General features: G+C 53.2%; 1 protein-coding gene across 3 annotated transcripts in view; it reads right to left on the bottom strand.

Moving 5' to 3' along the window:
- CAMK2A (calcium/calmodulin dependent protein kinase II alpha) overlaps positions 1–24,931 on the bottom strand; it is an 86,125-nt gene extending 61,194 nt beyond the window's left edge. The window contains exons 1-2 of one of the 3 annotated variants that reach the window (XR_012896389.1): positions 24,784–24,860; positions 9,121–9,215 (exon numbers count right to left, since the gene is read on the bottom strand). Coding sequence is in view for 2 of the 3 variants with exons in the window: in XM_075900544.1 (XP_075756659.1) it covers positions 9,121–9,215; positions 24,784–24,845 (157 nt within the window). In the remaining variant the exon portion in view is untranslated. Of the gene's footprint in view, positions 1–9,120; positions 9,216–24,783 lie in introns of all 3 variants that reach the window. The other 2 variants (XM_075900544.1, XM_075900543.1) reach the window with 2 other exon arrangements.
- Positions 24,932–26,659: the final 1,728 nt, after the last annotated feature.

Here is a 26,659-nt window from a genome sequence, read left to right on the forward strand (position 1 = left end):
GAGGGCAGTGTCCTGAACAGGACGCCAGGGTCCTGGGAGCAACCCAGGTCCAGAGCTAGAGCGCTGAGTGACAACGGGCAAGACATCGGCCAGAAGGGGGAACCCTGCTGGGGACTGTGCTAATTCCCGGAGTGACCAGCAGGAGGCGCTGCGGTGGTGGGTCAGCACCATTACATGGAAACAGAGGCCAGACTTTCAAAAACTTCTCAGGAGTCAAATGGGATGGCTAAGGCCACACAGCCGCACAACTCACACTTGGGGTCTCAGAGGACACTGGGCTGCTGGGATTCCCCGTGCCACTCCGTACCTAGGCAGCCATGGAGAGGGCTTTGAAGACCAGCATTCCTCAATTCTCCTCCGTTTTCCCTCCCCTCCCCACTGTATAGCTCTTCCCTCCCCTCTGGAGTGATCAGCATTCATCCTCATGAGAGGTAGACAGCCCCTTGCATTCGATCCGGGGGCTCTCACAAGAGCCATGCTGCGTCCCCATCCTAAGCCAGGTAGACTTTGCTCCTGGTAGAGGTCTTGGTGGAAGGATCAAAACTAGCTTCCGGACACTGGTGAAACAAGTCAAGACTCTGCTGTGCGGATGGCTGACGAAAGATGCTGGTGATCCTGTGCCGGGCAGCAGATGCGGCAGGGTCTGCCGTGTATTTAAGGATGAAGAGGCTGTGCTCCTTGTAGGAGGTGTCGACGAACAGAAGAGAAGAGGACAAAGAGGGAACCCGTGAAGAGACACACAGGGGCAGGGAGGGGGAGAAGGGAGAGAAAATAATTCAATCTGGTCTTTCAGGAAGCCCTGAAATCTGTGATGCTTCCTGCTCCGTGGCTTCTTTGCTTACCAGCTTGGAGCTGCACAGAGAAGCCAAGCATGCAACCCTCCAAAAGAATCTGACCATCTGCTCCCGATGGACCGTGGATGGCTTATTTATTTTCCAAAGGGTAAAAATCTTGCCAGGGGTAGCCGGGCTCGTGGGATAATGAATGCGCTAGTCTTTCGCCTCCAAAGGCCTGGCTTTAAACGAAGCTTGTACAAGACGGGTGTGGGTGAGTTCCCCCTACAGGGTGGCTGACTGTCCATACCACATGGCGGCCTGGATTCAGGGTAGACCTCCTAAGAGAATGGAAGTTCACAAGTCAGGAACAAGGGACATTGGTAGAGCTGTAGGATGCTCCAGGAACATCATGGTACACTACATGGTCGAGCTGTGTGAGAGTCCAGGTGTGGAGTAGGTCAAAACTGAGGCGCCTTGGTAGAGTGTGGGGGAAGGGGTTGTCTGGCACCGAAATACCAGGAGGTCCTGCAGATTGGGAGAGGTGACTTGTGGGGGATCAGGCTTGGAAATCGCTGTGATGCTTCAGGTCGCAACTGTAGTACATTAGCTGTGTGTGGGAAGCCTGCAAAATGCTGGTCTATTTTAAGATTTCAAAGGAGATGATTGAGGGTGGTGCTGGTTTTTTGTTGGGGTTGTTTTTTTGTTTTTTTACCTTTGGAAAGATGAATAATGGTGTCAGGTAAAAACAAAGGGAGCGTGTTGCCCATTTTCAGGGCTCTGGCTCAGACTAATCCAACATCACACAGATCGAGGGCTCTACTGTGGGTGACGGTGCCCTCAGAAATGCCAGTCAAGAAGGATTCAAAGGCCACTTGATCAGTACTGTTCATTCCCCAGCCATCATCTCCCTTTGTCCAAGACCCGGGCCTGCTGTGCTCAGAGCTGCTGTGCGGGAGAAGCTGCCTGAGCACACACAGCAGCCAAAATGAAAACGCAAACTCCCTTTTGCAGCAGCTCCGCGATGGGAGAACATCTGAGGCGAGGGAGACGCTGTTGCTCGCTGCAGAACTAGATCCCCGTGCTCACGCTGAGGGCCAGAGTGGCACCTGGCCAAACCAGGCAACCAGAAAAAAATCTCTGTTGCCTGATTTCAGATTTGTGGAAGTTGTCTCAGTAAATGAGAGGGAGCCTTGCTAACCAGCCAGGACCTGAGCACCACATCCAGACCAGTGCCTTTCTTTGGAAGGGGTATTAAACCAAAGCTGTCCCGGTGGAAGTGAATGGAACGAGTACAGGTAATCGAGGTGTCCTGACAAACACCCTCTCCCTGCCTCTCAAGTCCCAACGTCCAAGGCTGAGAGAGATTTATAGCGGAGCGTACAACGGCCGCAGTGTTTGCCTACATATGCACTGCTCCTACACACTGCTTTATAAAGTGGTTTGGCACTTTGAGTACAAAATGCATTACATAAACCCAATTCTATTTTCTTTACAGCATGTGAATGCCATCCAGTTATAAAACACAATACAGCATTCCCACTTGGACCAAGCTCTTGGCAATAAATCTTCCCTGGCCACACGCCTTTTGTCCTCCTCCTGAGTCCCAGCTCCATCAAAAGCGTGTTATGAGCCTTCCTTTTACAACGCATCTCTCAGCACACGCTGAACAGAACACCAGACTAGGCCCCTGGACGAGAGGTCTGTAGAAGAAACATCACTGGGGTAATTCTCAGAGGCTACAGCAGCAGTTTCAACCTACACCTTTTAAGAACCCCCAGGTGGAAAACATGCATCTATGCTAGTGGAAATAAAAATAGAGCCGCTCATGCTCTGCTGGCCTGCCTTACGTACAGAGAATCACAGGGACGCATGCCACTCCGCAGAGATAACGTAAAACAAGCTGCTGCCCCAAGGAGTTTACCGTTTTATTTACACCGCTAACTCGGCTAAAGAAATGATCAGCCCTGAGGAGGGAGTGTCGAGGGAGGGGAGAGGTAGGTGGCAACGCAAGGGAAAGGGGGAATAAAAGCTCCCAAGAACATTTTCTTGTCATTTAAAAGCACCGGGTGGAGGCTGCCGTCATTTGAGTCATCGTGTCACGGTGAGTAACCCTACCTCAGTAGGCACACGAGAGGGGAGCGGAAGGAGCTGGGGAAAGGCCAGGCTGAGGAGCGTCAGAGGGCAAGTGACGTTCACGAGGCCGTTCCAGAGGGGGCGGGTGGAGGTGTGGAAGAAGGCCCTGAAGTACGCGCGGGAGGAGGTGATGGGAACATGGTGGTGTTACACACATGAGATGGGTCTGGGAGGAGAGCAGAGGCGGGAGGCCCAGGCGGGCCGCCAGGGCCCTGGGTGGGGGGTAGGGGTCAGGACTGGAGCTGGCGGCAGGGGGAAGGCTGATGAGGGGGAGCAGCAGGAAATGGGAAAGGAGACGTAGGAGAATTGTGAGGGTGAGCACAAAGGAGTATGAATACGACGCAGGAACTGCAGCCAGACTGGAGGAGGGGGAAGCCATGGCAGTACCCTAGGAGGACAAGGGGACTTTTGGTAGGCTGGGTGGGAATTAAGGGAGGTTTGAAGGGCAATCAGAGATCATTAGCACAAATCCAGACCAGACTGGTAACGGCAGGGGCCCCTGTGAAATGACTCAGGAGTCTCCATGCAGGCCCCCTTACAGAAACTAGCACCCTCTTTGGGAAGTTCGCAACAGGGAGCAGGGACAGCGGAGAGCTACCCTCTCTCACCTCCTGGGTGTCTGGTCCCAGAGTCTGCTCTGCCATAGGCAAAGCTGGGCCATCAGAAACCTGTAAACCAAAGCGGAGGGATTTCCCTCCATCCCTTCTCCATGCACCATTCCCAGCTGCGGAGGTGACAACGACATGGCGTCCATATCCAGGGCACAGCTCCCCTGCCTCCACCTCTCCCCTTCCGCTATGCTGGGGATCCTCCAGCTTTTTACCTTGTGCTCCTGCTTACCGCTGTCCACACACACAGGACAGAGCTCGGAGCAGGGCTGCAGCTCCAGGAGGGGAGAGGGGGTAAAGGGGCTACCGCGGGGAGCAGGGCTGAGACAGGAGGCCCAGGCTCGCAGCCAGGCCCTGGGTGGAGGGCTGGGGGCAGGACTGGAGCTGGCCAGCCATCCAAACCTCTGTGGGGACTGGCTCAGGCCCCTCGAACGACACCAGGCCTCCCTAGAGGTGTCCCCCACAGCTTGGGGACCAGTGCACCATGAAGCATGGCCAGTTCTCCTAACCAGGACAGCTTAGTCCAGGCTAGGACTTCGAGCAACCAAGGCCGAGATATTCACACGGGGCCAGTGACTTGAGGCATCCAGTGTTTGGATGCTCGACCCGAGACACCTGAAAGGTGCCTGATTTTCATAATTGCTGAGTGCCTGGCCCCTGGTGAACAGGTCCCATTAAGGCATCTCAGGCTGGGCACCTGGAAAGAGAGGCACCCAAACTTACTAGCCCTGTCAAAAGTCTCGGAGGGGTAGCCCTATTAGGAATAACCTCTGAACTGTTATTCACGCTTGAATTCGACACTTTACACCTGAGTCTGAATAAACAATCTAATTATCTTACCCATTACAAAGATAGCTTCCCCAATTATCACCTCTAATATCATTAGCTCACAGACATTTACCTCCCCCCCATCCCACTTCTGTTCTGAAATGTGATTTGTCCTTTTCATATGTGTTCATTTTTTTTTTAATTGTATCCTTTGGTATATATGGTTGTGACAATTTTCTTCCACTATTTGATCTGAGGAAGTGGGTCTGGCCCACGAAAGCTCATCACCTAATAAACCATCTTGTTAGTCTTTAAAGTGCTACATTGTCCTGCATTTTGTTCCTGTTAGTCTGTAACTTTAAAAACAAGGAGCAGTCTTCCCTTAGAAACTAACAGAAATGTATAGGATCGTGAGCTTTTGTGGGCAACACCCACTTCACCAGATGATGAGCTGGAGTAGAAATAACGGAAACCAAGTTATTTATAACAGGAAAAAAACGATATCTGTCAATCGCAGGACTGGTGCTAATGAGGCACCTAATTAGCCTACAATTGACAGGTCCTACAATTGACAGATACCTTTCTTTTTCTGTTATAAATAACTTGGTTTCCGTTATTTCTACTCCAGCTCATCTGATGAAGTGGGTTTCGCCCATGAAAGTTATGATCCTATATACAATTATTATTCATTATAGTGTCATCTACACCAGTGTTTCTGAAAGTGCTCCGCGGAATCACTCAGAAACACTTTAACTGGCCACCCCGGTTTGTTTATTTACCGACGCCTTGCAGCTCCTATTGGCTCCATTTCGTCCTTTGCAGCCAATGGGAGCTGCAGGAAGCGGTGGCCCAACCCACGTCGCTTCCCTCGGCTTCCCTTGGCTGCAAAGGACAAAATGGAGCCAATGGGAGCCGCAAGGCTCCTGGCCATGGCACTGGTAAATAAACAAACTGGGGCAGCCGGTTAATGTGTTTCTGAGAGTGATTCCGCAGAGCACTTTCAGAAACACTGGTCTACCCTATATAGGAAATAATTCCAATGTAGCTATTTTGAAATAATTTCCTAGAGTCGACATGCCCATATATAGGGCATCTACACTTGGCAGTATGGACGCTCCGCTTATTTCAAAATAAGGGGGGTTATTTTGAAATAACTCCCGAGTGTAGACCAGGGCTAAGGTGCCACAGGACTGCTCGTTACTTTCAAAAGAGCGAGGGTAGCCATGGAAAACGAGAGTGCCTGGCCTAAAACACTGCAGTGACAGGGTGTGACTGCAACTCCCGCAGATGTACCCATGCCGGCTTTAATCTGGCTAGCTTAGGCCGCTCACACTGCAGCCTGGGCTATAGGAGCCGGTAATTGCTTGCAAGCTAGTTAGCCTGCACTGTAGCGTGCTCAGGCCTGGCTTCCCCATTCCAGGACCACAGCCAGCTAGATTAGTGCTAGCTCAGATAGCATCCGTGCGCGCGTCAAGCCCACCCTGTGACCGCAGAGCAGATGCATCCTTGGCCAATAGCTAGCCCAGTCCCTCCAGGTGAAAGGTGAATCGCAGGTTATGCCTACGCTGGTGCTGAAGTTGTATGTTCCAGGAGTCCAAGGCATCCGTGCGTTAGATCACATCGAGCTAGCCTGCTGCACACAGAGGCATAGCTCTGGCTCAAGCAGCAACCAGGACTTACTGCCCCGAGAGTGCACCAAGCATTTCAGACAGGCTCCAGCTAGGAGTGACTAGCTGCTCACGCCTCCCCGGCTTCCCTTCTCTTCTGATCCTCCTAGCTCAGCCAGGGCCGGCGCGGGTCCGTCTGCTCCATCCGGAAGTGATGCTTTCCAACTCCGGTGCAGACTTACCCCCACACGGCCGCCATGTCGATACATAGGAGGAATCAGTCGCTGATGCTTTCAGTCCAGCGCCTTGAAAGGCGACCGCAGGCCAGTAACTGCTGTGGAGGAGCTACCCCATGGCCTGGCCCCATTCAGCTCAGGACAGGCCGAAGCAAAAGATGGAGAGCGCTGCCGATCTTTTAATGCCGCCGGTCAGCAGCAGGGTAGAACATCCCCATGCGGCAAAGCTGCCAGGCTCAGGCAGGTAGACGCGAACGTGGCGGCACAGGAAGGTCTGTTCTCGGTCTGCAGGCAGGGCCAGCGAGCCATGGAAAGCAGCAGGAGATTGTCAGCGAGCCCCGTGTTGTTAGGCCTCTGGAGGAAAACGGCTCCTAGATCTCACTTGACAGTTTTGGGTCTCAGAGACCTGACGCTCCCTTGCACAGCCAGTTCCGCCAAGAACAGCAACAATCAATTATGCAACGTTTTGCAGGCCACGTGCACCCGTGTGTGTGTGGCCGGGGGCAAGGGGAGGGAAGAGGAAAAGCGGCGGAGACTGCACGGAACAGCAGCTGGGACCAGATGCACTGAGCCACTCTGGAGGAGGCTTTCCACTCGGCAAAGCACCGTCACTGCTCGTGGCAGGCCACGGCGGTTATGCAGCAAGGCGGCTGACTCAGGCACCTCTGGAGAGAGCTGGGAAACAGGACACAGGCGGAAAAGAAAACAGGTTTTTCTTCCATGGCTGGAGGGCCATATTTCTCAGGGCTTTGGGGTAGAAAGACTGGGGGCTGGTTAGAAAATCAGAAGGGCCAAACTGGTCAGACCAATGATCCAACTAGCCCAGGATCCTGTCTGACCATTGCTGGTGCCAGATGCCTCAAACAGAGTGAACAGAACAGGGGGTTATGGAGTGATCCATACCCTGTCGTGCAGTCCCAGCTTTTGGCAGCCAGAGGCTCAGGGATACCCGCAGCCGGGGGTTACATCCCGGCCCATCTTGGCTAATAGCTATGGGTGAATCTCTTCTTCAGGAACTTGCCTAATTCATTGTTGAACCCAATTATGTTTTGGCCTTCACAACATCCCCTGGCAGTGAGTTCCACAGGTTGCTTGTGTGCCGTGTGAAAGAAGCACTTTCTTATGTTTGTTTTAAACCCGATGCCTATTTGTTTCCTTGGGGGATCCTGCCCCCTGCCTTATGGCAAGGAGTAAATAACCCTTCCCCATTCACTTGCTCCACCCCATTCCTGGTAGTGACTGTTCCTTAATATGGCTCTCTAATGAGCATCTCCCTACCTGTGGCAACCGATGACATGGGAGAGGCCAATGGGAACAGCATTGAGGAATCAAGGTGAAAGTCTACAGCTGCTTGGTAAAGCTCTGTGTCTCCTCCTGCCATTGCTACCAATGCTCCCTCGGCCACCGTTGCTGCTGCTCCTGGCTCCCCCCTTTCCAGAGCCCTTTGTTTCTTGGTGCCGTCCTGTGTTTGCTACTCCCCACTGGGATCGCCCAGCCGAGAACTGCTGGAGCAGTCCCGCTGGGTGCCGAGAGGAGTTTGGTTTCTGAGTTCAGCTGGCTGGAGAAAACCTCTAGAAGCACCAACCGGCTCCTGGCCCGAGCTGCCGCGCCTAGGAACGATCACTGCTCAAGGCCCGACCGCTGCGTCACCGAGAAGGCAACAGCACCACAGGCTGGGGACCCCGACTGAGAGCCACGGGCAGAGCCGGCTTGAGCCATTCCTGTGTCCCGGGCAGCAGGTGCACGATGTATGCACGGCTCTGTCCCGGGCACACGGCGCATGCGCAGCCCCACCCCCCGGCACGCTGCGCACCTTACAGCTGCAGTTGGGCACGTGGCGCCTGATTGCAGCTCTAAGGGGCGCCGCGCAGCCCCCGGCCCCGGCCGCTGCCCAGCTAGCCCCCCCCTTAATCTGGCCCTGGACACGAGGGCAAGACGGCGATGGCTGCGGAAGAGGGGAGAAGTCACACGTGGAGCAGACGCCATCGCCACAGCTCAGCACGAAGCTCCAGACTTAGCCCCACAAATGGGGCCTGACAATGGGCGGAGCCAAATGCTCCCCACTCCCACTGGGGCAATGGGAGCTGCAGGGCCTCACCCTCTCGCAGGCCCAGGCCCCTAGAGCTGCAGTATTAACAGGCCAGAGGGGCTGGTTTTGGTATGTTTTCCAGGCAGAGCAAAGCGTCACTTGGAGAACTGGTTTTCCTCTGCTGCGCCTCTCTTCTGTGCAACCCCCTATTATCCAAACCCAGCTGGGTCGTCATCGCCCCGCCCCGTCCCCTGCATCCCGCCCCCAGTGATATGCCAGGGGTTCTGACCATTCAGGAAAATACTCTCATCTCTCCTCTTTCCTTCCCGCCCACCCAGAGTGGTCCTCAGCAGAACAGGCAGGAGCCAGTGTTCCCTCTAAGGCGGGGTGGGGAAGGGTCGGGGGCTACTGACCCACAGAAAAATCAGTCAGGCTCCACACACAAGTAAGAAGAGAAACCCCAAACCCACACGGACGTGGCCGCTGACTGAGGAGACCCTCCCCACATTCCCCTCGCGCACCAGAGCCTAGGGGGGTCCCGCCTAGGAGATTTTGGGTGCTCCAGCCTCAGAAGGAGGCAGCAGGGAGGCTGGAGTGCCAGCGCGGGTTCCCCAGTGCTGCGGGGAGCCCTGAGCTTTGGGGGCTGGATCCAGGCAAGCCGGGGGCCACATCCAGCACCTGGGCCTTAGGTTCCCTACCTCTGCTCTAAGCTGAGTGCTTGGAGAGATTCAAATGTCCCCCAGCTGGCAGCATGTGGTGGTGCACAGCCGCACATGCCTCGGTGCACTTAACAAAATGTATTCCTGCCACGGATGGGAAACACTAGAGGGAACATGGGCGGGAGCTATTAAAGGTTAACACTCACCTTGGCCCCAAGCAGAGGAGGAGGGAGGACCAGGCAGTGGAATCAGTGGAAAGGGTCCTGCTCCTGGAAGCTGGACCGCCCGACTTAAGCGCACCTACCTCTGGCAGTGAGCTTCTTGGTGTTTATGATCTTGGCTGCATACTCCTGTCCTGCCAGCACCTTCAGACATCTCCGGACGATTGAGAAGGCACCTCTGGGGGAGACAAGAGCCCAGACAGTGAGAGGCGTTGGACTCGGAAGGCAAAGCAAGAGAATCACACGGCACCTGTCAGCACTGGGAGACCTGAAACACATGCATGAATTCTGGGCAAGGAGAGCTCTGGGGGGCGGACTCGGGAGTGGTAAGTAGAGTGATTGGAAAGAGAGGGATTATCCCATCCAAACTCAGCTAGATGGGAGAGGCAAAAGGGCCTCGCAGGGCGGGGGTAGGGCGAGAGGAGGCTTCGGGTTCTCCCCGGCCTCAGGCCAATCAGGGGGCTGCATGAAGCTTCCTTCGCTCTGCCCCGGCCCTGCAAGGAGCATGCGGCACTTCCAAGTACCACGTGCTCCTCGCAGGGCCAGGAAGCTTCCCGTGCTCTCCTAAAACCCCAAGCCCTGATTGGCCAGGGGACAGAGGAGTGCCCAAAGCCTCCTCCCCTGCTACCCTCGCATGGGTGCCTAGTGGGAAGGAGGGACAATCATGGTCTGTGGGTGGGGTAGCCCAGAAGAGTACTGGCCACGCCCCTTCTGGTTTAGACCATGCCCCTTCTGGGCAACCCACGGCACTTCAACGTTTTTTGAAGTAGCCCCTGGCCAAAAATTATTGCCCACCTCTGTGGCAGAGGCAGGCCCATTAGGAAAACGTTCCCCTCCTGCGAGATGCCTCTGGGAGGATAGGCTTGCGAGCGCCGAGATAAGCATTTCAGTATTAGCAAAGCGACCCATTTATCTCCCCTCTTTTTCCTGGAAAGCTCAAAATCAAGCTTATTCTCCAGTGTTTTTCACATCTGCTTCTCTCCTAAACAGGCCGAAACCACCTTGTGTCGGATCAAACATCTCACGTTCCAGATTGCACCATTTGCCAGAAGCATTGGCTTAGGAAGAAGGAACAGAAACTAAAGTGGCTTTTAGGCACAAACTGATTGCGGCTGCTTTTTTCGCCTGTGCTTGCTGCTGTAAAATGACTGGGATACTACACCTAGGCAGAAAGCAAACCAACCCGCAGATCCGCACCTGGGAACAGATGGCACAAGAAGCCCCTTTCACTAGCAAAGACGCAGAATCCGGTTCCACGTCTCACAGAGAAGCATCTAGTCCAAGTCTGCTGCTCCCCGGGTATTTTAGGACGATCGCTGAATGAGTAAATGTGTCTTGGAATCGCTCTGCAAGCGAGCGCGTGTCTTGAGAGCACACGTGCCTCTCGGGGCCAGGTGGAGGAATCTATGTATGGCATCTCGGGTGCACATGGGCAGATGGGTGGGTGGGTGTCTCCCAGGAACACGAGCACATGTGGGTGCCTCAGCCTGGTGAATGCATTTGGGGGGAATTGTGGGTCCCAGGCCTGCGGATGACAAGTGAGTGAATGGATGGGTGTGTTTCTTGGGAGCATGCAGGGGAGTCGCAAGGACAGGCATCTCAGCATCATGCATGTGTGTTTTGGGGGGCGGGTCATGCGAGTGGGTGACTGAGCATAAATCGAGTATTTTTAACCCGGGGGATCTGAACTACACCCTCCTCTGCCAGTCCCACTCGGAGCCTCTTCCAGGCGGAGGCTGCAGAGCACGTTGAGGGTGCCAGACTGTGCTGCATGGGGGAGGGGAGGGTGTAACCACTTAGCAATAAAATGAAACCATTGCACTTGTGATCCAAGCAGATTCTGAAGCCAGATTTTAGCTTGGGGGGCGGGGGGGGGAGTGTAACAAGGGACCCTCCATGGATCGGCACTGTGGGGAGCATCACGGAGCCCTGTTTCCTCCAGGGAAAAGCCCGGAGGTTGAACCAGGTATATATGGGGAGCCAGCAGCGTGGAGATGGGCTGGGGAGTTTGACAAGCGACTGTCTTAACCCGGCTGCCGCAGTCACTGAGGGCACGTCTACACCGCAGGGCTAAATTCAAATTAAGCGACGCAACTTCAGCTACGCCAATTGAGTCGCTTAAGTCGAAATAGCTTCATTCGGCTTTTGGCGCTGCCTACGCAGCAGGAAGTCGAAGGAAGAGCTCTCTTCCTGCGACTTCCCTTACTCCTCGTGCAATGAAGGTTACAGGAGTTGGTGTAAGAAGTCCTCCAGCTTGACATTGTTTCGCAATTGCGGCTAGCAGTGTAGACGTGCACTGTGTTATTTCGAAATAATGTCAGTTATTTTGAAATAATGCTGCTGTGTAGACATCCCCTAACAACTCGGACAATGCTCTACAGACGCCCAAGCAGGTGACAGGAGAGCAAAGGTCCCTCTCCTTTTGGAGAAGGGGACAGATCCACATGGCCTTCTCCCCTTCTTCCACTCAAACATTGTTACTGTATCATGGGGGACCAAAGAACTCAGCGCTCGGAGAATTTTTACCAGGCTGCGGGAAACGGGAAAGTAATGCTGGAAACTGAAGTCCATCTGAAAACTGAAATAGCATTTATCTGAAGCATCAGCTGAACAGCCACCCTTGTGGGTAGGAAAAAATGACCAACATCCTCCCACAATTCACTCCGGAGTCTCTGCACCAGATTCTGCAGTGTGGCTTTGGAACAGTGACCCAGCTGAGACCAACACATTTTGGGTGCATCTAGATACCGGCGCTATTTCGGGATACTTCCAGTATCCTGAAATAGCTTCAAAATAACTGGCTCACTATTCTGACATCCCTGTAAATCTCGTTCCACAAAGATTAAGGGACGTTTCAGAATAGTGCTCTATTTTGAAATTTGGCCCTGTGTAGACAGCGCCAAATTTCGAAACAAGCTATTTTGAAATACACTTGAAATAAACGATGCAATTTGTGTAGCTCAAATTGCATAGCTTATTTCGAGCTACAGGTGCAGTGTAGATACAAGCTTTTAGTCCTGGGGGAATTCAGCAATTGCTGCTTTTGGAACCATCGTAAAATTGCAGCATTCCCCCCGTGCTGACAACACATTGCCCTTTAGGAATTCATACTGGATTTGAGCTCATGTTTTATAGCTGCAAGGAGAGGTACAACCCACCCACAGCAGGCCTGCTGAATAGGAGCTAGGACTCTGCATTCAATGATCTTTCTGCCAGATCCAGTCAAATCAATCAACCAACAATCAGAAGCAATTCTGCCCCCCTTCCTTTCCTCCACACCCCCTATAAACGGGAAAGGAATAAAATCAGGAAACAGGCTAGGCTCTTTGCTGAGCGACGGTGAACAATTGATTTTCCCGATGGGGGTGGGAGGAGGCAGGCAATTTGGGTTTGAAAACGAATCTTTAGTGAAATGGGAAAGCAATGGGGTGCGAGAAACCGCAGGAAAGATCTTATTGAAATCTCAGTGGAGAAGCCAACCTACGCGCCCCGAGCCCCAGCGGGAAAACACTCCACAGGGTCACATGGCTGTAGCCACGGGAGACCCTCCTGGAGAGGTTTGAAAGACGAGAAAGCCACCCGGGACCTTTCCCTGCTTCTCGGTCCCGGGGGAGCCTGTGATTTGTTCTTGGTCACTGTCAGAGCTGAGCAATTAATACCCTGGAGCGCAAGGGGTCTAAGTGGAATGTGGGCGGCAGGAGAGAGCGGAAGGAGTAAATGTTGCATTTCATTCCTGTTTTCCCACTGAGGGGCTGCCTATCCATTCTGGGCCCTGGGGGTTCCTGGGGTGCATGTGTCTTCCACTCACCTGCCTCCTGGGAAGCAGGGCATTTAGGATCCGCGAATCCCCTCTCCTCAACAGAACCCCACCCTCTGGTACCAGGCTGGAATGAAACCAGTGCTCCGAGGCCTGGGACAGCCTGGCTCGCGCACAGAGTGAGTCTACACAACCATTCAGCCAACATCGTCAGCCCGGTCCTCCCTCCTCCACTGTTGGTTACTCGCACGTGACGTGTCTGGCTCTGGGTGAGCTCTTTGGGGCAGGGACCGTCACTTCCCATGTGTTTGCCCCGCAAAAGCCAGCACCCAAGCCAATGGGCTGCTAGTACCAGACAAATCAGGGCTAAGGGTGCCGTCCACTACTGTCAATGCGCATGATTTTATAGGAAACCTTACTATTGGGTGGGGGTCTTAAAGTCCCAATTTCAGGATTTGGGCTGATTGCTAGAAATCTCAGCTTTCGTTTGCAAACAACATGGAAATGTCTAGCACTCGTGGTTGCGGGAGAAGAGCTGGCAGACATGGCCTGAGCGTGACGTAAAGGCGCAGACACCAGAAGGCAAAGAGGCCCATGCTTGCTTGGTTTTTTTCCCCCAAATCCCACGGCGCCTCCAGTCCTGGGAATGAGCTCGCCAGCTCACTGGACGCCTCCCTCTAGCGGTGTCTCCTGTGTTCTCGGTCTTCCCTCTAGTCCAGACCCATGTCACTCTGGGGCCACGGCATCCTCTTCAGGACACTGCCCTCGGCAGCACCCACACCAATCTCTCTGCGCCCTTTTCTGGAGGGGTGCTGTTTATCCAACTGCACACTCCAGGGTCCTCCCCTCCCAAGAGGCACCCAATTCCCTGCACCCACCTTGCCTCAGTGACCCACTGCCAGTCTTCATCTAGCCCCTGCCTCAGGGGCAAACTGCAGTCTGGAATGGCCACTCATCACTGGCTAAGGGGTGTGGACCTGCTGCCCCTGCCTACCATGGCTGCCTCTCTACAGCCCTAGTAGCTTCAGGCCCTGCAGCCTGGGAGCTTGGTTGGCCTGAGCTGAGCTGGCCCTGCAGAAGCCACCTGCTTCCCAGGCAGCCAGGTCCCTGCTATTCTCTAGCCAGAGCCAGAATGAGCTTCCTGCTCTTCCTCCAGGAGCCCTTCTTTATACAGCCCCCAGCTGGGCCCTCATTAGCCAGAGCTGCCTCAGCTGGGGCTTCACTGGCAGCCCTCACTCAGGGCTGGGGTTTTGCCCTTAAAGGGCCAGTGCAGGGCAAATGCCCTGTCACAAGGTCCAACCATTTTTTGACCCAACGAATTGGGGCTGGCATTAGCAAGAGTGCCCTCAACTCCCGCTGCTTGCCAAGGGCATCAAGATCATGCCCTGATAGTCAAATATGGACAGAAAGTCCCTGCACTGAGATCTACGGCCCTTTGCTATCTAGGGTTGCTATCTGGTATTGGCCCAGACAGTCCAGTATTTGCGGCCTCTGTCCGGGAAAAAAACCCGGAAAATAGCAGACATGTTTTTCTCAGATGGAAGGCCACTTGGGACATTCCTCCCCTGCCGCATCTGGCGGGGGTGGGGGGAGCGGCGAGTGAGGGGATTTAAAAGCGCAGTGGCTCTTTTTTTTGGTGCAGTTTTTTTTTCTCAACAACTTTGGTCTTCTCCCTTTTTTTTTTGTTTTTTGCTCAACCAATTTTTTTCCCCCACCATGTTCGGTGTTTTTACTGAAAGTATCTGGCAACCCTATTCCTATCATACATCCAGGGAGTGGCCTGCGATCCTCCATATCTCCCGAATGCCTCAGCAGGAGACTGCCAATACATCACAGTCTACATTGCTATACATCCGGTAACTTTCCACTGTCTAAATCACTAAAGGAAATAATTCATTTAAATCCAAATAAACATTCCAGAAAGAGGAATCATCAGGAAACTTGAGAAGACCACAAGCCGGACATGTATCCTTCACTGGGGTAGCAGCACGTTTTAACACACTTGAGTATTCGACTCTTTCCTGCCTTTGTAACAGATCACAGAGCACAGAAATATCATGTGATGAATTAAAAAGAGGGCACCAGAAGGAATGTGGCACTGGCCTTTCGTCACAAGAACAGTTAAGTTCCAATTTGGTTCAAGTCATCAGTGGAATGAGTCTGCAGGGCTCAGCTGAGTGGATCTTTATCAGCGACAAAACTGCCACGTTACAGAGTTTCTGCTAAGGAGACTATGGGACTGAGAATAGGAGGGGAGGAATTTCCAAACTGGACCAAGCTGCGGTCCATCTAGGAGTCTGTCTCTGACAGCGTGCAGTAGAGATGCCTCGGAGAACAACATGAGAATCCCCCAGTGAGTTCCAGTCTGTTTATAAGTTTTGTGGAAAACATTTACTTTGCCTGCTTTTGAATTTCTTAATTTTTAATTGCAGTGAATGACCCCTTGTTCTTGTGTTATGAAACAAGGAGAACAGAAGTTTCTGATCCACCTTCGCTGGACTTTTCATTATTAGATACACTTTTATCATGCCCCCTTTTCTGCATCTCCTTTGAAAGCTAAGCAATCACAGTCTTTTCAATCTCTTTTTCTCAGAGGCTGTCTCTAGACTAGCCAGTTTTTCCGGAAAATCAGCCGCTTTTCCAGAAAAACTTGACAGCTATCTACACTGGCCGCTTGAATTTCTACAAAAGCACTGACTTTCTACTGTAAGAAATCAGTGCTTTTTGCGGAAATACTATGCTGCTCCTGTTCGGGCAAAAGTCCCTTTTGCGCAAAAGGGCCAGTGTAGACAGCTGAGATTTTTTTTGCGCAAAAAAGCCCCGATCACGAAAATGATGATCGGGGCTTTTTTGCACAAAAGTGCATCTAGATTGCGGAAAAGCGTCCGTGCCAATCTAGACGCTCTTTTCCAAAAATGCTTTTATCGGAAAACTTTTCCGTTAAAAGCATTTCCGGAAACTCATGCCAGTCTAGACGTAGCCAGAGAGTTTTGTCTGCTTTGATCATTCTTGCCTCCCTTTTCTGAAATCCCTTTGTCAAGGCAAGGTGGGAAACAGCCTTGACATGGTGGCAGAAGTGGGATATGTAGAAAAGCCAGCACTCCTCCCATCCATCACACCCCTAGTTATGCAATATCCTTTGGGTGTGTCTAGACTACAGGGTTTTGTCGACAAAAGTGGCCTTTTGTCGACAAAACTATTCCTGCGTCTACACTACTACCGCGTTCTGTCGACAGTAAGTCGACAGAATGCGGCAGTTTTATCGACGGCAGTAAACCTCGTTTTACGAGGAATAGCGCCTTTTTTTGAAAGTACTCTTTCAAAAAAGGGCACTATTGCATGCAAACTGCTTTTTCGAAAGAGAGTCTACACTCTCTTTCAAAAAAGCAGCTTGCTTTTTCGACAGAACTGGCTGTAGTCTAGATGCTCTTTTTCAACAGAGGCTTTGTCAACAGTATCTGTCGACAAAGCCCTTGTCGAAAAAGGCGTCCAGTCTAGACGTAGCCTTTATGAGGTGGTGGGATCAGGACTACATCGCAAAGAAGCCACACCAGTGATTTCTATAAGGGCATTATAATAGTCTTCGTATTACTCTCCATCTCATTGCTTATGCAGCCTTGAGTCTGGTTTGCTTTTTGGCCATCGCGGCCCACAGGGAAGTTGTTCCCACTGAGCTGTCTGGTGGCGCAGCCTTGCATAAAGCTGTGGTTCTGTGGAAGTCCACACTTGTGCTATGTGCATGGCCCAGGGAGCGTGTGCATTTCAGTTAGGTGGGTGTGTGACCGGGCGTGTGTGCGTTGGCACAGGTGGGTGTCAAGAGAGCCCAAAACCCAGCGTTATGGGGCGTAGCCAGGTCGGCTCGGCGTGCATGCACAAGGCACTCCTGCGTTGGCAGAGGAAATCAGAGAGTGCTTGTTGCACGATGTTTTCACACGTCTTGGCTGCAGCGGGGCGGTTACTCATTGCTGGCCCTGGGTGCTGCTGAACTGGCACTTTACATGTGCCTGCAGGAGCCGTGTTCAACTGCTGCTCAGCACACAGGGGGCTGGCACTCGCTACCAATGGGGAGACCTGTCAGTACAGACTGAGCTTCGGGGCTGGGCATCGGGAAGCGTTCAGAGGGCCTGCGCGCGCACACGCTGCATGGGGAGTTCTAGGATAGCGCGCACTGTCAGGTGTTCAGGGCGTCCGTTGTGTGAAGGCTGCAGGGGAGGCCTGCAGTGTGTATGGGCTGGAGGAAACACACAAAGGGCCTGTGTGTGCAGGCTGCAGGGAGCATTCACCATCTGCGTGCTGCAGGGGGATTGAGAGCGGCAATATTTCAGTCTGTGTGTGGGCGGATGCGTGGGTGCCTGGATCCGTACATGTGCGCAGCGAGAGAGGAAGCATGTATTGACTTTCCAGTGCTTCCCCTCCTTGGATTTACCATCCCAGCCCCACTGCCTTCCGGCTCCGGCTGATCACGCCCCAGCTTTAAACACAGGACAAGGGAGCAAGCCAGGGCCAATGCTGGCTGCCCACGGGCAGCAAACCCTCAGGCATCGGGCGGAGTCCCGAGGCCGACTGCACATCTGTCCTGCAGCCACGGGGGCACACTCCACACTTGGCAGAACATGGGGCTGAGCCCCGAGAGCCTTTCCCCCGCTGCTCGAGGGCTGCTTGCTGCAACTAGCTCTCGGGGAAGCAGTGCTCAGGTCACTTGGCGGGACCACACAGGCAGCCCCTTTCTCAGTGTGACTGTGTAACCCACACACCTGCTGGGGAGCTGCACTGCCCCCTCTGGTGGCACCGAGCCAGGTGGCTTTTCGCTCAAACCGTAGAGGCTCCAGAGAGCCCCGGTTCGATCCTGCCTCTTGGTATTACAACATCAGCACTGCCTTCCCCAGCTCCCACCCACAGACCCGGGGGTCCCTTTCCCTGCTCCCTGCCAACGTACAGTATTCTGTACTGCCTGGATATGTTCCCCAGCCCACACACTGCAGCTAGGGGCTGTCATCCCCTGCAAATACAGACTGTCCCCGCCCCATGCCTCACCTCTGGGGGAGACTCACTCTCAGCCACCGCACCCCCCCCCCCCCCCCCGCGAGCAAGGCTCACAGCCCTCCGTTCCCCACAAACTGTGAGCCCCACACGCGGCTGCTCTTCTCTCCACAGCTCCACCCCCCCGGGATGCCTCACCTCTGCTGTTCCTCTCACACAGCAGTCCTCACGGCGGGAGGATTTTGGGTGGGGGAGTTCAACGAGCAGCGCAGGAGTAGCAGGGGCACAGCCCTGAACCTGTGTTCTCAGCAGCCCCCCCGTCCAGAGCCCGGCTAGTCAGGAGCGAGGACAGATTGCAGCGGAAGAGGGAAATCTACACCCGTCCGACACAGTCCACACCTGCTCTAGAGGGTCAGAGCCTCCTCCCTGCCTGGCATTCGGTTTTGTTAGCAAAGTAATTCAAAATAAGACAGGTTCCAGGCAAAGCTTCCTTCCACAGCTGGGTAGCTACTGGAGCCAGGGTTCCTCCCTGAGACCTGCTCAGCCCAGCCACTCCCTCCTCAACCTGTCATTTCCACCACCCTGAAATCGAGGGTTGAGTTAACAGGCGGACTGCAGCAGTGGATTCACTTGGCACGTCCCAGCAGGCTCAAAACCTGTTAACTGTCTGGTTCTCGCAACACTGCAAACACGGCGCACCACCCTCACCCCAGGTCACCATGTGTCCCCCCCCCCCAATGTGCCTGCTTTGTCTGTGCTGCCCTAGTCTTGGTACGTGGGGTAGTGCTGGTACCGGCCCTACAGGTCTCGACTAGAGATGGAAACAGGCAAAGGGATGGAGGAGGGGGCAGTTGTCATTGCCAAATCTTTCAGGGCAGGTTTTGGTTCTGATCAGTGAGCTCAGGGTGCGGTTTGGATCAGGGTCCTGCTTAAGGGAGGGCGGAGGAACTGTTCCAAGTTAGCTTCGGGAGGCAAGAACTGCTCCTGCTGCATGAATTCATCTTCACGGCGGCGTGAGCTTCAGTCTGAAATTGGCACCATTGCCTCTGCTTAAACAAAAATCATTCTGAATCCAAAAGTCTCTCTCCAGGTGGCTGGTAACCTGCCATCCTCTCTGCTCTCAGTCCAAGCACCAGCGGGCCTGCTCTCCCTCGCACGTATGCACCTTGATGGGTTCGGTCTCGGAGGAAACAGTGTCGCCAGCTCCCCACTGAAGCCAGGCCGTATTAGGACGGGGGCATCTCATGGGCCCTAGGATTAGAGGCGGCAGCTGGAACTCATCACCTGGGTGTCACTGATAAATGCACTCCTGCTTTCTCCCGCTCCAGCCAGAGTTGGGTCTTTTTGTAGGCGCCCTTCAACTGAGAGATCACCCCCCCACATCCCGTACTGGCCGACATCCACTACCCCAGCCCCAGAGACAACACACAGGGTCAGCTTCCAGTGCAAGCAAAGCTGGAGGTCACAGGGCCCTGCATCCCACACAAGCTCTGCAATGCTCCAGCCAGCCCTCTCCAGCCCTGGGAGCCAAGTGCCACTCGACCTGACCCCTGCGCCTGCAGACAGCAGCTCACGGCCTCCTCCTCCCCCGCCCTGGTGGCTTGCAGGATCTGGCTTGCTGAGCTGTCACTCTAACACAAGGACTCTTTGCCTCGCTGTGTTTCACACCTTCCCTGCCAGCACCTCCTCCTCTTCCCAGGCAGTGAAAGCACGGATCCCCTTTCTAGAAAGGAGAGGGTGGGTGGTAGTGGTGGGGTTGTGCTTTTCCTCCCCCCCCCTTTTTTTTTTTAACAAAGTCATCTTCTCCTGCAGCGCTGGGAGCAAAGGGCTGATTATACGGTGCTGCGCGCTGATTTCCTCCAGCCCCTCCCGTCACCTGCCGTGGGGGCGGACTCCAAGAGCAGAGAGGAGCCTGGAGCCAGAAAGAGGCATTCCTTCTATTTGTCTCCCTCCCTCGCCGACTGCCTCTCCCCACCCGCCCAACTGCGCGCCCCTCTTGTTCCTCAACTGTTTGTTTTGTTCCCCAGCCTCCTCGGGGCAGATGGCGCTCGCGATCCCTATGGCGCCTCGAAGCTGGAGAACACGGGATTCTCGCTTCTCCAGGAAAGGTGGCAAGATTGAAGAGTCTGGTCTCTCCTAGGAGGAGCCAAGTTCTTTCTCCTCGGGCCCGGCAGGAGGCTGGGAGCACAGCCATGCTGGGAGGAAGACAGACGCTAGGAATGCTTCCTCCTGTCCCTGAGAGATCTTGGAGTGATTCGAACGGACGGATCCAGCAGCCCCAGATTCAGCTATGTCTTCGCCAAGCTGATTTCCACCTCCTGCCCCTCTACTCCTGGCCCTGCCCTGCCCTCAAACCATGAAGCCCTTCCCCACCTCGCACGAACCATGTGTTGGCTTTCCCTTGGGAGCAGCCATCCTGTACAAGCAATGGCTCATACAGCTGGCAGGGGAAATGCTCAGGGCATGACCTCAGCAGCCACAGCTGAGTGGAGAGATGAAAGGGCCAGGACACACCGAGCACTGCTGAGGATAAGACATCCAATTGGGAGCCAGCAGGGTCCTTCTCCTCTGCTGTCTCAGTGCCTGCTACTTCTCAGGGAGATGAGGAAACCCCTATAAAGCTCCTAGGCAACCGTGGAATATTTTGCCTGGAGAAGGGGAAACTTGCTCCTCTCCAGCGGTGACCCTCTTACATCCTTGGATTTGGTTCTCCCGCCCTTAAGCAGGAGTAATGTTGATTGCTATTCGTGGCCATCGCATTAACCAGCCACCATGATCTGTCTCCCTGCACGGCTAGGGAAACTGGCATCAGTGTTCAGTTCATGCCAGAGTCAGGGCAACTCCGACCCCATCCTCTCCAACTTGTCTCCCCACAGCCTGGCTCAGGACCTCCAGCACACCCAGCTCCCTGCTCTTCGGAGATGGGAGACCAAGCCCCAGACCGCAAGGTAACCTGAAGCTCGCAGAGCATCCTATAAACCCCGCCTCATTCGTGTACCAGCAGCTTCAGGACAATGACATGGCCCTGAAGATGGGACCCAGGAAATCCAAGATTTTTATCTTCTTGGGGACCTTTGAGTCCTTCTCTCAATTAAGGGAGCTGCTCATTGAGGACTCTTGCTCCTACCAGAATCCATCATACCGAGTGGATAGTAGACCATGTAAAGAGATTCCTTCTCCTTCCACGAAAGGCAGCGCCCACACTGCCTGGGCACTCAGCCAGGATAAGAAATTAATGCAGCTCTCCGAAAGTCAGGGCAGGAGCTGAGCAAAATCTGTCCTTTCCATCCCACAGGCAAGTCCAGTATTTCAACATTCCATTTTTTCACATCACAAAATATTCCAAAATACCGTGATTCGGGAATGTGGAAAGGTTTCCCTTTGGGGTGCCCGAAACGGAACATTTTGGGTGTGCTGAACTGACTCCGCATGAAGCAGGATGTGTCAGTTCCACGTTAAACGGTTTTGCTTCATTGTAGAAGTGGTAGTTTTGGACCTGGGCACTCAAGAGACTACATCTCCCATGATGCACCATGCAGCAAAGACCAAGAGGGGTTCCTACAGCAGTATGGGAGATGTAGTACTCCATAGAGTGAAGCCCATAGGAGCGAACAGAGGCCTGCACTACAAGTCCCAAGGGGGAGGCAGGAAATACTGACCGAGGGAGGGCAGGGGGAAATGCAGTTTAACATTCTATTGAACTGAATCAAAATGAAACATATCGGGTCAGTTCCACGAAACAAATCAATCAGATTTAGATGGAACTGGCCTGACTTTTTTTGGATTTTCCCAAAAAACACATGAAACCAGCAACACTGTAATTTTTCCCCATCGAAAATTTTAATTTTTTTTAGGCACTGCTTTGCAATTGGAAGATCATTCCACTGGGCAAATCCCCATAGCTCTACTCTGCAGGTGGTCTTGTCAGCCCAGGAAGTCACAGCAAGGCCCACCGTGCACTTGGGAACAGACCCCCAGAGATGCAGTTTCATCCCAACCTCCACCCCCCTTCAAGCTCGCCCACAATGTATAGTCCTCTCTGGAGTTAGCAAGCTAGATCTCTTCAACACACGCAAACAAAGAACACGGTGGGCAAGCGAAGGACAGAATCTATCCTGCCTCTGAACTTCTCCCTTCAGTCAGATCAATTCTCAACATGAGTGGTACCAAGAAAGGGGGAAGCCTTCCTAGCTACTCAGTGGAAAGAGGGTTTGGAGCATGGGTAGCAACATGGCCTGCTTAAATCCACAGGTTCAGATCCTGGCTGGACAGACTTGGCCTATCATGTATCCAACGTGAAGAGATTTTTAGAAGCCATGGCAAGACCAGGCCCTGCCTGCCACTGGGAGTGTTGTTTGTTTATCTCTGGATTTGGAAAAACTCACCCATTGAAAATGCCTCCACTGGAGAGTGAAAGCTTAGAACCAGCTGGCTGGTCCCAACAGACATTCACGCCTGAAGATCGAGACTGAACGATATTAACGCTCCAATTGACAGGAGGGGTTTGCCTAAGTGGGCCAGGCTACCGTCTCTCCTGGGCACCCTGCTATGCTTGGTTGCAGCCTGCTCAATGCTTGGCTGGTGCCGACCCTTCCCCAGAGGCAGCCGCTTTGCAGCCATGTGGTGTGAATCTGTGAAGCGCTTTGGGATTCATCAGGATGGAAGGCGATTCGCAAACACACAATGTTAATGCCATTAAATAATAAGTCAAACATTCTCCGGGCAACACTAGAAAAGCGTGCCTTATTTCCCCGAGAAACGACGGAGGAAACATGTTCTAGGGCTTGTGTATGTAACATGTGCCCATGCAGTGTCTATCCCATGCTGGCTGGGTCACACCCTATTATCCTCCACACTTCCTATGCCGCACAGCTTCCCTATCTTTTCTAGGCACTCCTATATAATTTATAGCCATCCCTGCCGGGCCATGTACCCCTTTTTATTCCTTGTCTCCCCCATCCGCACCAGCAGCACCTGTGAACGCTTCACACGGTTGCAGTCCCTCCCGCCCCTCCACACGCCGCCGCCGCCACCGCCACCGCCACGCAGCAGCACGCGTGAGGAGCTGAGAAGCCTCTGGAAGAAACAGGTTTGAAGAAACCCCTCGCAGGGAAGCACAGCTTGCCCCTTTCCGACTGACCCGCCCATTTTGTCTCCATTTATCGCACAGACCCGGTCACTGCCTCGTTGCTTCACTTTCGTCCGAACTGCAATCACCCAGGAGTGACGCAGTCACCAAACATTGGTGAAAAATAAACACAGCATGTTGTGCACCTCACAAGTCATTTTCTGTTTCACCATAGGCATACACATGCACATCCTGGAACCAGCTAGACACCGACTTTCCTAGAGTTGCACCCTTTTCAGCTGACTGCAAATTTGGCCCAGCTGGTTGTTCCCCTTTCTCTTTTGCACAGGAAATACTAGTCACTTTCAGTCCAGAGGCAAGCAACCTCCTCTCTCTCCTCCTTTCTCCATCTTCGCTCCCAGTTTTGCATCCCACATGGCTGCACACAGTCACAGATGAACCCAGCACCCACCTGTGCATATGCACATGCAAGGGCGTACAAAACACATATGTGCACGCATGCTGTGATGTATGTCCTGGAACCAAGAGGCACAACTTCACATTCGAAACCGATACACACAGTCATACACAAGATGCACATGCAGACTCCAACAGCCAAACCAACGCATATGCTCGCAATGCACACATTCAAAGGTAATGGTGTGCACAAAATTCACATGCAAATTCAAAGAGAGGCACACAAACATGAAAGCAGCTTGTGCTCAAAAAGATGCCCCCTTTTATACACACATCTAGATGGACGCATGTGTGTGGGCGCACACCCGCACACACAAAATGCACACCAACAGACATGAGGTTCCATCCTGATGGTGCTGAACACTCTGAATACCCTCCGACTTCCATGGAAGCAGAAGACTTTTTGCACCTCACTAGCATGCTCCGCACCCTGCAGGATCAATCCTCCAAGGCACACACATTTAGACAGAGGCACACAAACACATGCATGCGCCCCGCAAGACAGACCTCTACACATATGCACGCAAAGAAATACCCAGACATGCCAAACCAGACACAGCCCGCCCTGTACATGACAGTCTCTTGAAACTGAACTGTCAGTCTCGCTCTCTACCGACTGTTGGGCTCCCTGGCACACAGGTGCCTGTCCAAGCAATCAGGAGCAGTGCTGCTCATAAGAAGTGTCACCCTGCTCCAAGCTAGCCAGGGCAGCACAGAAAATGGGTGAGGGGTGGGGAGGCGGATGTGGCTGCTGTCCTGGATTCTTCCATGAATTTCTAAACCCCAGTTCTCCTGGGAAACAGACATCACCAGGCAGGTTGTTTCCTGCTGAAATCCAGCACAGAGAATCTCCCCCGGAAAAAAAAAAAACTTAACGCGACGCAGAACAAAAACTCAGACAGCTGCCTCCTCTCTCTCGATGCAGCTGGGCAAGTTTCCAGGAAGAATTAGCAGCATCCCTGGGGATCGGGGGGTGGGGAGGAGAGTTGTTTTCTGAAATGAGGGTCATTTCACAGTGGCCCCCTTTTGCAGAGGCAGCTCGGAGCTACGACCGCAGCCCCAGAAACATGGACAACACAAGCCGCTCACACGGCCAGCCACGGGTGCTTGAACGGCTCTTCACCTTTCCCAGGCGGCGGACCCTCTTTCTTTCCAAAAGCAGCGGGCAAGGCAACCTGGTTCTATGTCTGCCACGTTAACGCTGGGAGGGGGGGATTTCCCTGGTCTCCGGCTTTGCAGTCCTACCCTAGCGCTTCCCTTTCCCTCTGGCAGTTTGCGCAAACCCGTTCCCTTGCGAGTTTGATTTTATGGTTCACTCCGTTGCCTTTTCTTTCCTCCAGTCTCCCAGCTGCTCCCATTTCAGTTAATTCTCCCCCCTTGCATCTTCCCCCACCCCTTGAGGCTAACGCCTCTCTCGTGGCCGATGCGGCACCAACCCGTTCCGAGCTCCTGTCTCTAACTTACTTGCCCAGTTCTTCAAAGAGCTGATATTCGTCGCTGAACCGGGTGCAGGTGATGGTTGCCATCCTGGATGGTGATGCTCCCTCACCAGTGTGGAGTTTTGGACCAGCGCCTCTCCTCTCGCTCCCTCGGTCTCTTTTTGCTCCTGCCGCTCCCTCCTCTCAGAGGTAAATAAGGGAATATGTTTGATTGACAAGCCTGGAGATAATGATGAGGGCAATTTGTCTTCTCAGCCTCACAAGCCTTCGTCAGCATCCAGGTCCCCATAGCAACCACCTCTGGAACGCCCTGTCTCTGTTGCCCAGGCAACTGCTTCCCAAACACCTTCCTCTGCTGCTACTTGCAACTCTCGAACGCCCTGACTCTGCGGCTGTGGAAACTGCAGTCCACTGGAAAAACAAAAAGGAGCCCACCACTTGCAAAGAGTTTCCAAGAAAGTCTAACACAGAAATATTAAAAGCAAATGACACCATGCAACACGGTTAGAATTAACTGGGGCAAAAAGGTTACCGTGGAAACTGCTGTTTCCATGTTATAGGACAGTCCCTAGAAAAGACAGGATGATGTTGCCATGGCAACTGCATCTCCTTCTCCAGAAAGACAGGTATTGCAGAGTTGCCCTGGCAACAGTATAGTTCCAAGGTTTAGTGAGAGATGCCTCATTTGGCCAGACCTAATTTTTTTTTAGGTGCCTTCTTTATTAGGCTGCTGCACATCATATGCTGCCATACGCCAAGCAAAGTGGGGGCACTTAGCGGGCCAAATCTCTTTGCAAAATGAATAAATGAGTCAAATAATACAACCGGCGTGAGTTCAGTTCCTCAACGATTCCTCCTGGGAGAGCTTCCCAAAACCACTCTTTTTTTAATAGAAAAAAAAGCAAAAGAGCCTTATTCCCATGGGGCCAACTGGCCCAGATTCCACTGCAGAGGAGAGCAATGGGTTTGCCCTTGGAATTTGTGTTGGTTTAAATCTCATGAGAGATCGAGATGGCATCTTGACAGCCGTGCGATGGAGCCATGATGCGCAAGTGCTGTGGAGGAGAAAGGACAGGACAGGATCCAGCTGCTGCTGTATAATACTGAACGGCAGTGCTGGAATAGGCTGCCCTGAAGAGGCCACAGCAGCAGAGCAAGCCCTGGGATCATGCTGCTGACCATGAATCCTGACTCTGGGATGTTTGAGGCTGTTATTTTTCTGATTGAGGGAAGAGGGGCGCTGTCTTTACCTTAAGGGTCAGCTGCAAAGGAAAGGGGGAGGGGAGTTTGTGCCTCCTATAATTTAGGGGTTTCTGGTGCACTGCTGAGAGGGTCAAATCAGGGTGAATTGCTTAGAGACAGGGCTGGAGGTTTTTAAGTCTCGGCTTGACAAAGCCCTGGCGGGGTTGATTTAGTTGGGATTGGTCCTGCCTTGAGCAGGGGGCTAGACTTGATGACCTCTTGAGGTCTCTTCCAGCTCTAGGAGTCTATGATTTTAGGGCTACTTACAGCCCAAGACAGGGGTGTCCTCCATTATAAGGCACTCCAAACCAGTCACAAAGAGCACTTCTGTTTGCCACACTGGCCAGCAAGGAGCCATCAAGCAATCCCCTAAGGCACCCGAGTTCTCCTGTGCCACCACCAGCACCGCTCCTTACACAGATGAGAGGTTATGAAAACCAATCTCACCAAATCCAAACAGGCTCTTCTGGTCCCAAAGGACCAGCCATGTCCCCAGGTCAATTTGCATCTCAGATCTTACCCAAAAGAGCAGATCACTGTGCTAATTCTTTAGAGTCTAAAATCTAAAGGTTTATTAATAAGAAGAAAAGAAGGAAAGGGTGAGAGTTAAAATTGTTACAGGAATCAAATGACATACACCAGTTGCAATGTTTTTGGTG

This window comes from Pelodiscus sinensis, chromosome 17 (genome assembly GCF_049634645.1).
Source record: "Pelodiscus sinensis isolate JC-2024 chromosome 17, ASM4963464v1, whole genome shotgun sequence".
NCBI lineage: Eukaryota > Metazoa > Chordata > Testudines > Trionychidae > Pelodiscus > Pelodiscus sinensis.